The sequence below is a fragment of the Lepidochelys olivacea genome, assembly GCF_965140295.1.
Source record: "Lepidochelys olivacea isolate rLepOli2 genome assembly, chromosome: 9".
Lineage (NCBI taxonomy): Eukaryota > Metazoa > Chordata > Testudines > Cheloniidae > Lepidochelys > Lepidochelys olivacea.
Genome location: NC_140419.1, coordinates 8,272,120 through 8,286,272, shown reverse-complemented (window position 1 = coordinate 8,286,272; position 14,153 = coordinate 8,272,120). Strand labels below are relative to the sequence as shown.

The 14,153-nt window shown below is 59.1% G+C and overlaps 1 protein-coding gene across 7 annotated transcripts in view; it reads right to left on the bottom strand.

Moving 5' to 3' along the window:
- Positions 1–1,718: 1,718 nt before the first annotated feature.
- The window catches only part of EIF4G1 (eukaryotic translation initiation factor 4 gamma 1), a 46,297-nt gene continuing 33,862 nt past the window's right edge, over positions 1,719–14,153 (bottom strand). For all 7 annotated transcript variants that reach the window (XM_084638135.1, XM_084638139.1, XM_084638138.1 and 4 more), the window contains exons 16-32: positions 13,685–13,831; positions 13,322–13,558; positions 12,735–12,839; positions 11,586–11,742; positions 11,076–11,176; positions 10,235–10,337; positions 10,000–10,102; positions 7,714–7,973; positions 7,442–7,557; positions 6,879–7,051; positions 6,461–6,586; positions 6,260–6,341; positions 4,932–5,030; positions 4,567–4,701; positions 4,076–4,157; positions 3,658–3,798; positions 1,719–3,419 (exon numbers count right to left, since the gene is read on the bottom strand). In XM_084638135.1, the coding sequence (XP_084494261.1) occupies positions 3,238–3,419; positions 3,658–3,798; positions 4,076–4,157; positions 4,567–4,701; positions 4,932–5,030; positions 6,260–6,341; positions 6,461–6,586; positions 6,879–7,051; positions 7,442–7,557; positions 7,714–7,973; positions 10,000–10,102; positions 10,235–10,337; positions 11,076–11,176; positions 11,586–11,742; positions 12,735–12,839; positions 13,322–13,558; positions 13,685–13,831 (2,349 nt within the window). In that variant the 3' untranslated portion in view covers positions 1,719–3,237. The remainder of the gene's footprint in view (positions 3,420–3,657; positions 3,799–4,075; positions 4,158–4,566; positions 4,702–4,931; positions 5,031–6,259; positions 6,342–6,460; positions 6,587–6,878; positions 7,052–7,441; positions 7,558–7,713; positions 7,974–9,999; positions 10,103–10,234; positions 10,338–11,075; positions 11,177–11,585; positions 11,743–12,734; positions 12,840–13,321; positions 13,559–13,684; positions 13,832–14,153) is intronic.

Below are 14,153 nucleotides of genomic sequence, written 5' to 3'. Positions count from 1 at the left end.
CATCGAGCAGCAAACTCTCACTGAGCCGAGTGACGGTGGGTGGGCAGGGCTGTGACAAGCAGCAAGTCACCCCACACTTGCCCCATACATGCCCATGTAACATGGATGTTCCAGGCCACAGTTAACCAGGGAGAGTTCCCTACCCCTGATAGGCACTGCGCACACAGCGGGACTTCCCTCAGGACCAGGCCCTGCCCGTCTCAGTCCCCCCCGCTTCCCTTCAGACCAGCCCCTGCCCGTCCTCATTCCCTCCACCCTGCAGCCTGATAACAGTGAGGCCCGCCCAGGGCAGGCGCTGGGTGAAGGTCATAGGGACAGAGAGAGCTGCTCCAAGCCCCAGACTGCTGTGCCCACCAGCTGAGTTCAGACGGGTGTCAGGGGGCTACGTCCCCACTGGACGAGCAGGCGGGGGTACAGCCAGGGGAACATAACACCAGCACCACCCCAATGCACTAGCCTAGATGCACCCCACTGCACTAGGTCTGGCCCCGTCCCCAGGGGGCTGGAGGCCTCAACTGTCTGCCCAGCCCTGCTCTCTAGACCTGGGACTGCTGCCTACCCTTGCTGGGAAGTGGGCCTGGGGAGAGCATCTCTGATCGCATTTCCCTGAAGGCGCCAGACCATTACATCCAGGTGCCCCTCTTACCGCTCAAAATCCCCACCCCTCTGCAGACCAAGCCCATCACAGCCCAGGAGCACTGTCCTAGTACAGCGAGCAGCCCCCTGGGCCTGCTCCGACCCGCTCCAATACAGCCCTCAGGCCCTCGCCAGCAGAACGAACCAGCTCTTCAAGGGTTGATACAAATCAATCCCAATTCAACAGCAGCATCTCAAAAAGCTGCCCCCCTCCGGCCCCTGCCCCACATGGTTCCCCTGGAAGCTGCAGGGCAGGCTCCGTAAGTGCCCCCTGCCTCCATGTCTCTCCCCTACCCCAGAGTGGGCAGTTGAGTCTCCACAGCCAACACAATGGGCAGACGTGCCATCAAACACCCGCCAGCCAGGGACCAGCCTCCAGCCAACAAAACCAAGTGACTTGTTCTCTCCCCAGCAGAGCCAGCTCGTGCTTCCAACCAGTCAATCTTCCCAGCCTGGGCCTGGCGTGGAGCTCGGTCCCAGCCCCCCCTGACCAGGGGGGAGGCCCCAGCTCATATTCCCTGCTCCCTGAGCCAGCCAGGGCTCCTGCCTGGGCCCACATGAGCACTGGTACCCCCTACAGGGAAACATCCCCCAGCCTGGATGTTCCCCCACACACACCCGGCAAGCCCCACTGGGGCAAGGCCCCATGTCTCACTCCCTAACCCCCACCCCAGGGCAATTCGCCTAGCGAGGGTAACAGCAGGAGAGGCTGGAAGAAGCTGCCCAGGGCAACTCTGCATGGCTCCCTGGGGCTGCCACAAAAGCCAGAGGAGGGGCCTTTGCTCAGCTGGCCCCTGGTTCAGCCTCCAGGCTCAGCCCCCCCCATACAATACACCACAGCAGCCTCTGCCCTCCCGCACCCAGGGCCCACAGGCCCAGTCTCACGCCCAGGGCTGCAAAGCCAGCCGCAGAGACAGAACCAGACCAGCGGCTGGAAGCCAGCCCCATTCAGATGAGGAATAAGGCTGACAGTGAGGGTGGTGAACAGCCAGAACCAGGCACCTCGAGCAGCAGGGGATTCTCCATCTGTTGCTGTCGCCCTGGGGGGCAGGTTAGCCAGCCAAGTCACTGGGCTCAATACAGAGGTTACAGGGTGACATTTAATGGTCTGTGTTACACCAGGTCAGACTAGATGCGCTAATGATCCCTTCAGGCTGTACACTATGAATCATCTATCATCAATCCATCCACCACCACCACCCCTGTGTTGGCTCTGCCCAGCCCTCAGACATTGGGGCCCCTGCAGCCTGGGGCAGGAGCTCAGAGGGTGTAGCCCCCTTCCCAGGGCTGGTGCAGGCAATGCTCCAAAACACCCTGGCCTTCTGGACTGTACTCACGCCCCTTCGTTCCTGCCACCTCCCCTTGCCCACAGTAAGAATGGGCACAGTCCTTAGGGGACCCAGGCTGCCCCCAGTTGGCACCTGCCCCACAGCTCCTGGTCTTCGCTGGACTTCTGGGCTGCGTTCAAGTTCCCGGATCTCCCTCCAGACCAGACCTGCGAGCGCTTCTCTTCGGACTCCCGCGTTGGTAATCCTTAGGCTGGAAGAGTGATGGCTACAGTGCCACATAGGAGCCTTCACCCCATCCAGGGCATCCCGCCAGCACCAGCTCCAGACGGGCTGTAACTGCTTAGCACCCATTTGCTAGCTGGCCCCGAGTCCCTGAGTCTGGAGCCGCTCTCTGCGCTGCGGGGGCGGCAGGTGAGCCCTTGCAGACACAGGCCCGGATCCGACAGCGGCACACGCGGCGGGATTTAGCAATGTTCTTTTATTTCCAGTTTAAGGTGAAAAGATGCCTTTAAATCTTCAATTAAATACTCCATAAAGAAAAGCAAAAAAAAAAAAAAAAAAAATATTTACAAATTCATGTGACCGGTAATTGAATCCTTGTTTTAATAATTACGCGTGCGGCTCGTTAACATCCGGCGCTCTATAAATACAGGGGATGCAGATGAAGCCACCGCTTGCTAGCTCGCACAATTGTGGCCTTAAACGTGTTGGGGGGGTGGGGTGGGGGAGAAGGAGACAGGAGTTGCCGAGCTGGCCCTGTGGGAGGCTCACCCAGCGCAGAGGGGGCTGGAAGTCCCACTCCCGCCCGGAACGGCCCCAGCAGCTCCCAAGCCGATCTCAGAGGTGGGAGATTGGGGAAAGGGGGCTGAAATGATTTTTTTGAAAATAAAAAACCATCCGGCGGGTTTGTGGTGCAGGCTGTGATCCGGGAACGGGGGAGCGGGAGAGCAAAGTCCTGTCCCCAAACCAAATTTAATAAGTTTATATATATATAATCTCTCTATATTTCAGCAATAAATGGGGGGAGGAGACGGCCCCCAACAGACACGAGTTTCTGGTGCTTTGCACCCTGCAGAGTTTGGCCCCGCTCACTGCGATCCATCCGGGTTTCTGCGCTGGGGCTGAGCAGAGCCCCACAGCGTGCCTGCCTCCTTCAGCATGAATTTATTATCATCAGACACAAACCAATACAGGCCTCGAAAACAAAACAAAAGGAAAGGAGGGAGTTCAGGGGGCAGGGCGGCTCCCCGCGGCCTCTGCGCAAGAAGAGTCCGGGCCTCGGGGCAGGCCGGTAGGGCCCTGGCCCCGCTCCTCAGTTGTTGTCCGATTCGTCCTCAGCTTCCCGCAGCCAGGTGAAGAAGGCCGTCACTGACTTGAGGGCCACCCCCTTGCCCTGCTGCTCGGCCGGGTCCTTGCTCGACTCCCACTTGTAGAAGGCTTCCTCCTTGATGACGTCCTCGTCGTACAAGGCATCGAAGAACATTCGGAGCAGGTCTGTGGGGAGGGCGAGGGGGTGTGTGTGTCAGGGGGACACGGGAATAGCCCCTGCTGAATACCCCCACCCCACCCCGAGCAGCCGGCACAGAAGCCATGTCCACCAACAGGTGTGGGCTGGGATTGAGTGACTGCAGCCCTCCCAACACCTCCTTTCCTCTCCCTGGACTCCCCAGCCCGCCATCCCCTGGCCCTCCCAGAACCAGCCGCCATCCCCCAGCCGGCTGGAGACACTCACTCGGAGGCTGATCCAGCTTCACCACGAGGGCCTGTAAGGCATAGAGCGCCTGCAGCTCCTTCTGCTCCTCGCTCACGTACTTCTGCAGCAGCTTGGCCCGGCTTTTGATCACCACTGTGTCCACCCGGTAAGGGTTCTCGACTGCAGGGGGAGGGGAGCAAGTGAGAGAGGCAGGGAGCAGCCCTGGACCAGCTCCTCCCACCCTGCCCCAAGGGCCGGAACTCCTGCCCCACTCCCAGCAGATGGAAAACGCAGCACCGGGAAGGGTGGAGGAACGGGGTCCGCACTGCACTTGGCACCAGCCAGCTTCCCCTTCCCATCCCAGCTGCCAGGGCTCTGGCTAGTTCAGGCCACCCTCGTGGGCAGGTCTGGGCCCCAGCTGAGCCCACAGAGGCAGGGCAGCCTCCTCCCTACTTACAGACAATGGCCGAATGGCACACGGACGTCATCAGGGCCCTGACGAAGATGCTGGACGAGACCTGCTGCTCGCTCAGGTTGGCCTGGTCGGGGGGAGAACACTTCAGAGGGGCAGCCAGGCACAGCACTGGAGGAGGGAGACCCACCCCCACCCCAGGCCTGGCCTCCCCAGGGAAACTGCAGAGCAGCAGCAGTGACCCTGAGAGACAGCAAACGCCCCTACCCTGCTCCCCCGAGTGCCCACTGCTGGGAGAGACTGGGACTGGAGTAGCCAGGTGCACCCCCAGTCAGCACTGCTGCCCCGCTCCCTCCTGGAGTACCTGGGGGCTCCCCCCTGCCCAATCAGCACTGCTGCCCCGCTCCCTCCTGGAGTACCTGGGGGCTCCCCCCTGCCCAGTCAGCACTGCTGCCCCGCTCCCCCCTGGAGTACCTGGGGGCTTCCCCCATAGCCAGCGCCCCTTGCTGGGGAGGCCCTAGGGGCAGTGCACTCACCTCGATCCAGTCGTATATTCTTTGGTTGTTAGAGTTCTCTTTCAGCAGCTTCTCCATCTGCTTGCACAGCTCCTCGGCAGTCAGCTCCTTGCGGCTGGGCGTGTCCGAGCTGTCCCCCATGGTATACTCCACTTTCTGGGGACAGGAGAAGCCAGTGAGGGGAAGCCACGGCGCTGCAACAGGAGGGAGACGCGCCCCAAGAGATGGCACTGGGGGATCCTGCCTGCAGCGCTGGGCACCGGACTGCTCATCGTCAAGCTGCTCCCTGCTGGATCCTCCAGCACCCAAAGCTCCAAAGCCAGCCAGGGCCTCTCCTGCCAGCAGCTCCCCTCCCTCAGGCCTGGAGAGGGTCCAACCCCGCTCACCTGCTCCGTGACAAACTTGTTCACATCCTGGTCCTCGGGCAGGAACTCCTTCCAGCTCAGGCCACCCTCTCTCCACAGCGTCCCTGCCTTCTTGTGGCTCTGCAAAGGGGGACAGGGTAAGGAGAGCTCTCCTGTCGTCAGGCTTCCCAGGCAAGTTTAAACGACCCCTTTCCGAGGCCCGGGAAGGCAGAGTGAGCTGTGCCCAGCTGGAGGAAGGGGCTGGCTGGGGTGGGGGCAGACACTCAGCTCCTTCTGCAACTGCAGCAGGAAGTGTCTCCACGTGGCCCAGATCAGGGCTCCAGGGCGGGGTCAGAGCTGCAGGGCAAAGCTTGGAGCCTGCGTTCATTCATAGAACTGGAAGGGACCTCAAGAGGTCATCTAGTCCAATCCCCTGCACTAAAGGCAGGGCTGAGTATTATCTAGACCATCCCTGACAGGTGTTTATCTAACCTGCTCTTAAAAATCTCCAATAATGCAGATTCCACAACCCGCCCTACACAATTTATTCCAGCACTTAACTACCCTGACGGTTAGGAAGTTTTTCCTAACCTCCAACCAAAATCGCCCTGGCTGCAATTTAAGCCCATTGCTTCTTGTCCTGTCCTCAGAGCTTAAGAAGAATTTTTCTCCCTCCTCCTTGTAACAACCTTTTATGTCCTTGAAAACTTATCACATCCTCTCAGTCTTCTTTTCTCCAGACTAAACAAACCCAATGTTTTCAATCTTCCCTCACAGGCCACGTTTTCTGGACCTTTAATCATTTTTGTTGCTCTTCTCTAGACTTTTTCCAACTTGTCCACATTTTTCCTTTCCAGAACTGGACACAACACTCCAGTTGAGGCCTAATCAGTGCGGAGTAGAGTGGAAAAATGACTTCTTGTGTCTTGCTTACAACACTCCTGCTAATACATCCCAGAATGATGTTTGACGTTTTTGCAAAAGCGTTACACTGCTGACTCATATTTAGCTTGTGATCCACTATGACCCCAGATCCCTTTCTGCAGCTTCCTTTCATCTAGCGGTGCTTCCTCCAACTCAAACATCCCTTTGGCAGCGGGGTCACAGGGAGCAGGGCCGAGCCAGATGGGAGGGATGAGGACTGCAGGGGGTCAGGGCCATGCCCCAGAGCCAGACAGGAGGGATGAGGACTGCAGGGCGTGGAGTGGGTGAGGGCCATGCCCCAGAAACAGACAGGAGAGGCGGGGTCCGAGGGCCCGGACCACGGCTCAGGTGTTACATGCAGACACCAGCCCTCCCTGCCACGGATGTGGCTCTCACTCCCCACTAGCAGGCTGAGGCGAGCAGATGGGCACGGGGGCATCACTTACCATCCCCTTGCACAGCAAACCCAGGATCTCCAGCAGAAGGGTGCTGGCCTTGCCAATGGGCACCAGGGGCTTGGCAATCTCTCTGCAGGGCATAAAGACACAGATCAGCTCCTCATTACGCAGCCAGCCATGCGCCTGGTTACGCTCCCCCCAGCCCCAGGAGCAGGGCCTGGAAGGGCAGCCATGCGGGGAGCTGCTCACCTGAAGAGCTCCTCCATGGGGATGCCCCCCTCCCGCAGGATGGGGGTGATCAGCTCGGCCAGGTAGAGCCAGATGTGCGGGATGTCGATCTCCATGTCCTCGGCGATCTCCAGGATGTCGTGCACCCTGCGAGGGAAGCAGAGGAGGGCCGGGTGGGTCAGCGGGGAGGGGCAGCTTCCAGGAGCCCACAGCTCAGGGCCGGCAGCATGGGTGCCATGTTTCCCTGCCAGCCCAGGGGCATCTGCAGAGTGAGCCAGAGGGGCAGAGCACAGGTTGGAGCAGGAGAGCGAATCCCACCCCTGCCCATGGGACCGGCCAGGCCCCCAGCCCTGATTCAGCAGCCCTAGGAGGGATGGTGCTCCAAGCCCTTGACTAGACCCTTCCCTAGCAAGGTCACAGGGCATGGGGGTTCTCTTACCCTTTATAGTACTGCTCCTTAGTGAGGTTTCCAGCTTTCACTAGCTGGTACAGCAGCAGCCCCATGTGCTCGCGGGCGATCATGCTCCTCTCCAGCGTGGACTCAATGCCATTCCGCACAAAGACATAGAGCTGTGAGGGACAGGCCAGCTCCTGCACGCACTGCAGTGCCTCCTACAGGGGGAAAGACGACTCAGCATGGCCCACATCTAACCCCCACTGCAGCGCCTCCTGCAGGGGGAGAGAGGGCTCAGCACCGCCCTGGTCCCACCATCACACACACTGTAGCACCTGCTGCGGGGTAGACTGGCATGGCTCAGAATGGCCCTGTGCTTGCTCCTGGTCCCCAGCCAAGGGCTGGCAGCTCCCAGCCCTGCCCCCCAGCTGCCACCGGCCAGCCCAGACCCCTGCCCTGCCCCATCCACCCCTATTGTTAAAGGAAAGATCATTATCACTTGTAATTCTGCTGCCAGTTCCAGGGCTGCAGGCGTCTCAGGGCCCTGAGCGCAGATCCCAGCATGCAATGCTCCTCCCCAGGGGCTGCCCCTGCCTTCCAGTTCTCACCTTCATGTCGTTGATATGCAGGTACTCTTCAATGATGGCCTTGGATTTCTTCTCCAGCTCCTCCTCCGACAGCGCTGGCTTAGGGGGGGCCGCAGGGGGCGCAGGCTCTCGCTTAACTGTGGAGAGGGAGAGATCCCATCAGCACGACTGGGCTGTCGGGTGGATGCCCCAGCCCAGCGCAGGCAGCCAGGCCCTTGACAGGACTTGGGTGCAGGGCGGATTAACATGGCACCGTGTCCCCCTCCCAGCATCATGCCAGCCCCACTCTTCACCTGGCTCCCTGCTCCTGTCCCGCTCCTCTGTCATGCTGGAAACCTTCCGGACAGCCTCCTGGGCTCCCTGCCTCTCGCGTTCCCGGCTCCTGTCCTCCATCTCCTTGCTGTAGCTCCGCTTGGTGATGGGGGGCCGGTTCCTGTCTGCCCGCTCCCCCCTGTCGGGGCGCTCCAAGCGGTCACCCCTCTCCAATCGCTCGCGCTCAAACCGCTCCCCTCGCTCTCCGGCCTTCTCTGACCGATCCCGGCTGGAGCTGCTCCTGGGGGGCGGGGAAGAGTAGGTGAAGCACCCCAGGACATAGCAAACCCCCCCCCCCAAGCAACATTCCGCTCTCCTGACTGCACATGCTGCTTCCCCACCCTCTTGAACCCAGGGCGAGACGACTCCAGCTCCCGGCCCCCGACCCCCCCCCCCGGGGTTTTAAAGCCTTGCCTGGCTCCCTGTTGCATTTCTCCCTGTCCCCATCCCCTTCTCTGCAGGTGAGAGAGCCTCCTCCTCAGCAGCTCCTGCATCTCTAGCTCCTATGGGGTCTCAGCCGGAAGTGCCCCAGGCTTTGCAGTCTGATTTTTGTGGCACTGCCTAGCTGGGACTTGGTATCCCACACGGGCCTGGGGGGCTCTCCCACCTGCCCCACCCATGGCTGAATGAGCAGCAGCTGCAGGGGGCTGAGAGGAGCTCCTGTGTCCCAGAGGTGCAGCAGGGTCAGGGGACGTGCCAGCCAGCAGCGCCCCACTGGCTCTAGACCCCTCCAAAGCTTGGCTCCAGCAGCGTCTCCACACATGCCTGGGACTGCCAGGCACTCAGGAAAGCTCCTTCCCCTTGCTGCGTGCTAGGGACTCTGTCCCCGGTCCGTGTGCAGCCCTGTGCTTGGGAATAATCACCCAGAACGCACTCACCAGGCCCTGGCAGCAGCACAGCCAACAGCCAAACGGGCTGATGCGACTCATAGAATCATAGAATATCAGGGTTGGAAGGGACCCCAGAAGGTCATCTAGTCCAACCCCCTGCTCGAAGCAGGACCAATTCCCAGTTAAATCATCCCAGCCAGGGCTTTGTCAAGCCTGACCTTAAAAACCTCTAAGGAAGGAGATTCTACCACCTCCCTAGGTAACGCATTCCAGTGTTTCACCACCCTCTTAGTGAAAAAGTTTTTCCTAATATCCAATCTAAACCTCCCCCACTGCAACTTGAGACCATTACTCCTCGTTCTGTCATCTGCTACCATTGAGAACAGTCTAGAGCCATCCTCTTTGGAACCCCCTTTCAGGTAGTTGAAAGCAGCTATCAAATCCCCCCTCATTCTTCTCTTCTGCAGGCTAAACAATCCCAGCTCCCTCAGCCTCTCCTCATAAGTCATGTGTTCTAGACCCCTAATCATTTTTGTTGCCCTTCGCTGGACTCTCTCCAATTTACCCACATCCTTCTTGTAGTGTGGGGCCCAAAACTGGACACAGTACTCCAGATGAGGCCTCACCAATGTCGAATAGAGGGGAACGATCACATCCCTCGATCTGCTCGCTATGCCCCTACTTATACATCCCAAAATGCCATTGGCCTTCTTGGCAACAAGGGCACACTGCTGACTCATATCCAGCTTCTCGTCCACTGTCACCCCTAGGTCCTTTTCCGCAGAACTGCTGCCTAGCCATTCGGTCCCTAGTCTGTAGCGGTGCATTGGGTTCTTCCGTCCTAAGTGCAGGACCCTGCACTTATCCTTATTGAACCTCATCAGATTTCTTTTGGCCCAATCCTCCAATTTGTCTAGGTCCTTCTGTATCCTATCCCTCCCCTCCAGCGTATCTACCACTCCTCCCAGTTTAGTATCATCCGCAAATTTGCTGAGAGTGCAATCCACACCATCCTCCAGATCATTTATGAAGATATTGAACAAAACCGGCCCCAGGACCGACCCTTGGGGCACTCCACTTGATACCGGCTGCCAACTAGACATGGAGCCATTGATCACTACCCGTTGAGCCCGACAATCTAGCCAGCTTTCTACCCACCTTATAGTGCATTCATCCAGCCCATACTTCCTTAACTTGCTGACAAGAATACTGTGGGAGACCGTGTCAAAAGCTTTGCTAAAGTCAAGAAACAATACATCCACTGCTTTCCCTTCATCCACAGAACCAGTAATCTCATCATAAAAGGCGATTAGATTAGTCAGGCATGACCTTCCCTTGGTGAATCCATGCTGGCTGTTCCTGATCACTTTCCTCTCATGCAAGTGCTTCAGGATTGATTCTTTGAGGACCTGCTCCATGATTTTTCCAGGGACTCACCTCTGTACCACGCGCCGGGAATCCAGGCTCTCCGCGGGGGTCGACTGCTGCAGGGCTGAGAAGCGATTCAAGGTGCTAGTGGCTGGCCGGTTGGCATCAGAAGCTGGGAACAGAGAACAGAGGAGTCAGAACCGGGTGCGAGCACAGCACCCCCCCCTTCCACTGCCCATCTGAGATAGACCACCCAGGCACCAGGCTCCCCCCGCCACAGAGCCGGCGAGCACTGCTCATGTACCTGAGTCAGCAGGCTTGGCACCAGATCCCCCGCTGCTGCCCTTCCCCCAGCTCAGACGCCCACCAGGTGCAAACAGCTGATTATTGGAGTCGATCGATCCAGGCTGCATAGAGAGAAACCAACACGGAGCTGGCTCGAGTCGTTCCTTGTCTAGCACTGCGCTCCGCCCCCCCCTCCCCCGTCAAAAGGAGCTGGCAGACGCTGGGGGTGGCACGTGTCAGCATCCAGGACATCCAGGGCTCAAAGCCCAACAGGGAAAGGCCATGACAGACACACAGCATCCACCCAGAGCTGGGCTCCCAGGCTCTTCGGGACCATGCTGCTTGCCCAGGAGCCCCCGCTGCCCCGAATCAGGCTTGCCCTAGATCCTGCAGCAAAGCCTCTGGATCTGGCACTGCTCTGGTCATTCCAGAGCAGCTTCACTTAGTGAGGTTGCTAGGAGGTGGAATAGCCCAGCCAATGCAGCAGCTGTTCAATATTTGTTATCAGTGGCACTACATGGGGAAGCAGCCTGGACCGAAGGGTAAGTAGGAACTGGACTTTTCTGTTGAGATGATCCCCAGCAAAACCATTAATGTTGGCATGCACTGTGCCATCTTTAGGTTTCAGAGTTAACACCCAATTGGGCTGAATAGGGCTGTTCATCCATCTCACAGCTGTTGATTCAGGCTATCTGCAGACATCTGCATTGGTTACATGTATGCACGTTTTCAAAGCTTTACAACCATAAGGACTAGGACCATGTAAAGGAAAAAACTGAGACTGTAGCCCAGTTCTGTCCTCCATCTGCAGAGAGCTCCCTTCCCGCAGACACCACCAATGCCCTCCCGCCCTGGCTCACCTTTGTGATCTTGGTTATCCGGCTGGTATCAATAGGCCGGTTGCCCTTGCTGATGGGGACGGTGTTCCAGCCATCATCTGCAACCTGGCTCCCTCGCCCACCTGCACGGCACAGGGACAGACCAGGCCAAGGTCACCAGCCACCCCCAGCACCACAGAGAGATACAGACCCTCCCCACATCACGCTCAAAGAGCAGAGCCAGGGCCCGAGGAGCAGGCAGCCCCAGGCCCAGCTTCACAGTTCTTCTGCCCACAGGAACATGGGACCCTGCCCAGCGGGTGTTCTGGATCTGCTGGGGCGAGGGCTATCAGGCATTCCCAAGAGTCCCAGGTGGGCATGTGGAGAGGAGGAACCATTCCAACTGGTCTGTAAATGTCACAGGCCTGAAATCCTGGGAGCAGCAGGGTCGAGAACCCCCAAATCCCAGCACTCAGCATGGTTTGCCTGTCCCCCCTGGCCAGGGCTGTGGGGACTCAGCAAGGTGCTCCACGAAGCTCACAGGCCTCTCACCTCCAGATGAGGAGCCAGGAGGCCCTCTCCTCTTGTCCTGCTTCGACATGAGCTGCTGCACTTTGATGTGCTCCCGATGCTCCTCCATCTCCGCCTCCTTGTGGATCTGGTCAATGGTTTTAGGGCCCTGGTCTCCTCGCCGTGGCACCCAGCTATTCTGCAAAGGGGGTGGGGGGAGCGGGGGTTACAGCAGCTGCGGGAGGAGGAAAGGATCCACCGGGCTGTCTACGCACTGCCTCACCCATCTGTGCAGGATTGGAATGGCCCGATGGGACATGCTGACTTGGGATTCTCCAGCATCCTGTGCCCCACCAGGAGCTCACTCCACACAGACATGGTCCACCCACACGCTTCCTCAGCTACCTGCCTTCGAATCCAGAGCCCATTGCCATCGTAGACAAGCACTGATTTCCCGGCCCCCTCTTGCAGGGGGGCTGCCTTCATTGACTCTCTCCAGCTCCACTCACCGGCCCAGGTAGCCTCCTGCTGTTTTTCCAGCCCAGTACCATGGGGTGTGTCACCCGCACATCTCCTGAGGAGTGGGGGCCAGATGGTCTGGCCTCAGGGAGGCCAGCCACTGCCGACCCGGGGGGAGAAGGGGGAAAATCTGTGGGCTTGATCGCCACAGCGCCGCTCTATGTCAGACCCCGCTGCACCCCCCTCTGCCTGGCTCTCGGGGTTTGCAGCAACCTTTGGTGCAGAGAGGTTCAGACTTTGGAGTCTCCCTGCATCAAACAGCTGCTGGTGGGATTCGACCCAGCTGCCTATGTTTGCCATGTGGGACCTCAGTAACAGTGGTCACTAGCTGGGAGCAGAGGTCACAGTACGGGCGTGGATCCCAAAATCTTTGAGCTGAAGCCCTCCTGCCAGGAAGCGGGTGGATCACGCACCTTACCCGCCACCGTCATGTCTGTCTATCCAAGAGGCAAGGCTGGCCCCATGGATCCAGGCATACGGGATGGGTGTGGGGTTGACACCCATCTGTCCCGAGGCTGAAGGAGGGATGTGTACTTTACCCAACCCAGCAGGATAATGCCCCATCTATCCTGAGGACGCGGGGGTGGGGCTGGCACCCATCTACCTGTGCGTACACGTCCCTTACCCAGGAGGGTCATGCCCACCTACCCAGGGGCAAGGCTGCCACCTTACCCGCCTGAGGTCAATCACATCCTGCAGCATGAAGCGAATTCGAGAGGACGTTTTCTTCTCCTTAATGATCTTATCCATCTGGTTGAAATACTGATCCATTCTGGGCTGCACGAGGGGAGACAGTGTTACCCCAGTCACCACCATGCCCTCCCCACACCTGGCATTGCAGTGTGCCAGGGGCCCATGTCTCCCTGCGCGAGGGCTGCGAGCGCAGCATCCCAGGGCGCCAATCGCCTGGGGGAGTCACTGACCCCTCCTGGGGAGCAGGAATGGAGGGAGTGAAAAGCGGATGGGAAGTAGGGAGCCATTCAGGCTGGGTAGGCCCCACCGCTCCTCCCTCCAGCCCCCCCCCCACTCTCCAGACCCCCCCATAGGCAGCATCAGCACCCCTCCCTGCAATGGGGTGCTGAGGCCAGCATGACACTGAAGGGCAACTCCTGGTGCCCTATAGTCCTAGGCCACGAGCAAGATGGAGCAGCCCTGTAGGGACAGCTGCTGCCCCTGCTTTCAGGGGCTCCCTGGTTCTCCAGGGTGCCCTGACTTACAGGCCCGGGGCAGGGAAGCTGAGGGGAGAGGGCAGCAGCTACCTTGGCTTTCTCAAAGTCCAGGTCCTTGCCAATGGTGGTGAGCAGACGGCACAGGCACTCGAGCGACTCCTCGTCGTGGTTCTTGAGCAGCTTGACCACACAGTCGTGCATGATGGCCTCCGTCAGCATCTTCAGCTTGAAGAGCTCCCCGATGAACTTGATGTTCCCCAGAGAGCGCCTCCTGGCCTTGTCCCGAGCATCGTCCAGCTCCTCCTTCAGGCGAGCCTTCTCCTCCGGCTGTGGGGAGGGGAGGGGAGTGGGGTTTACCCAGAAGAACCGCAGCCCACTGCTCCTGATCACACCTCACAATGGGGCAGTGCCCACGCCACGCCTCCCCTGCCCTCTGGGAACAGCCCCACTCACGGCAGCAGCATCATCCATTTCCTTCTGCTTCTTCTCAAAGATCTCGTCGTCGTCCTTGTCCTTCTCAAACTCTTTCTGGCAGCGGTTCAGCAGCAACTTGCGGAAGTTCACAGTCACCGCCGGCTTGTCAGTCGTGGGGACTTTCAACTGCAGGGAGGGACGGGACCAGAGGTGAGGTGGGGTAATACCGCCAGGCTGGACAACCAGCCCTGTACCCTCACCCCCCACAGCCAGTCCTGCTCCAGCCCAACACAGGGACAGCTGCCAGCTCCACCCCACGCAAGGTGCAGTGTCTGAGCCATTAGAGCTGGGAGCCAGGACTCATGGCTTCCATCCATCTCCAGCTCTGCCACCTCATATAAATCCCTCTGTTGCCCCCACGGTGCCTCAGTTTCCCCACCTGTAAGATGGGGGTCTTGGCTCCACAAAGTCTCTAGGAGTCTCTGATTTCTGTGGCAGGGCACACAGA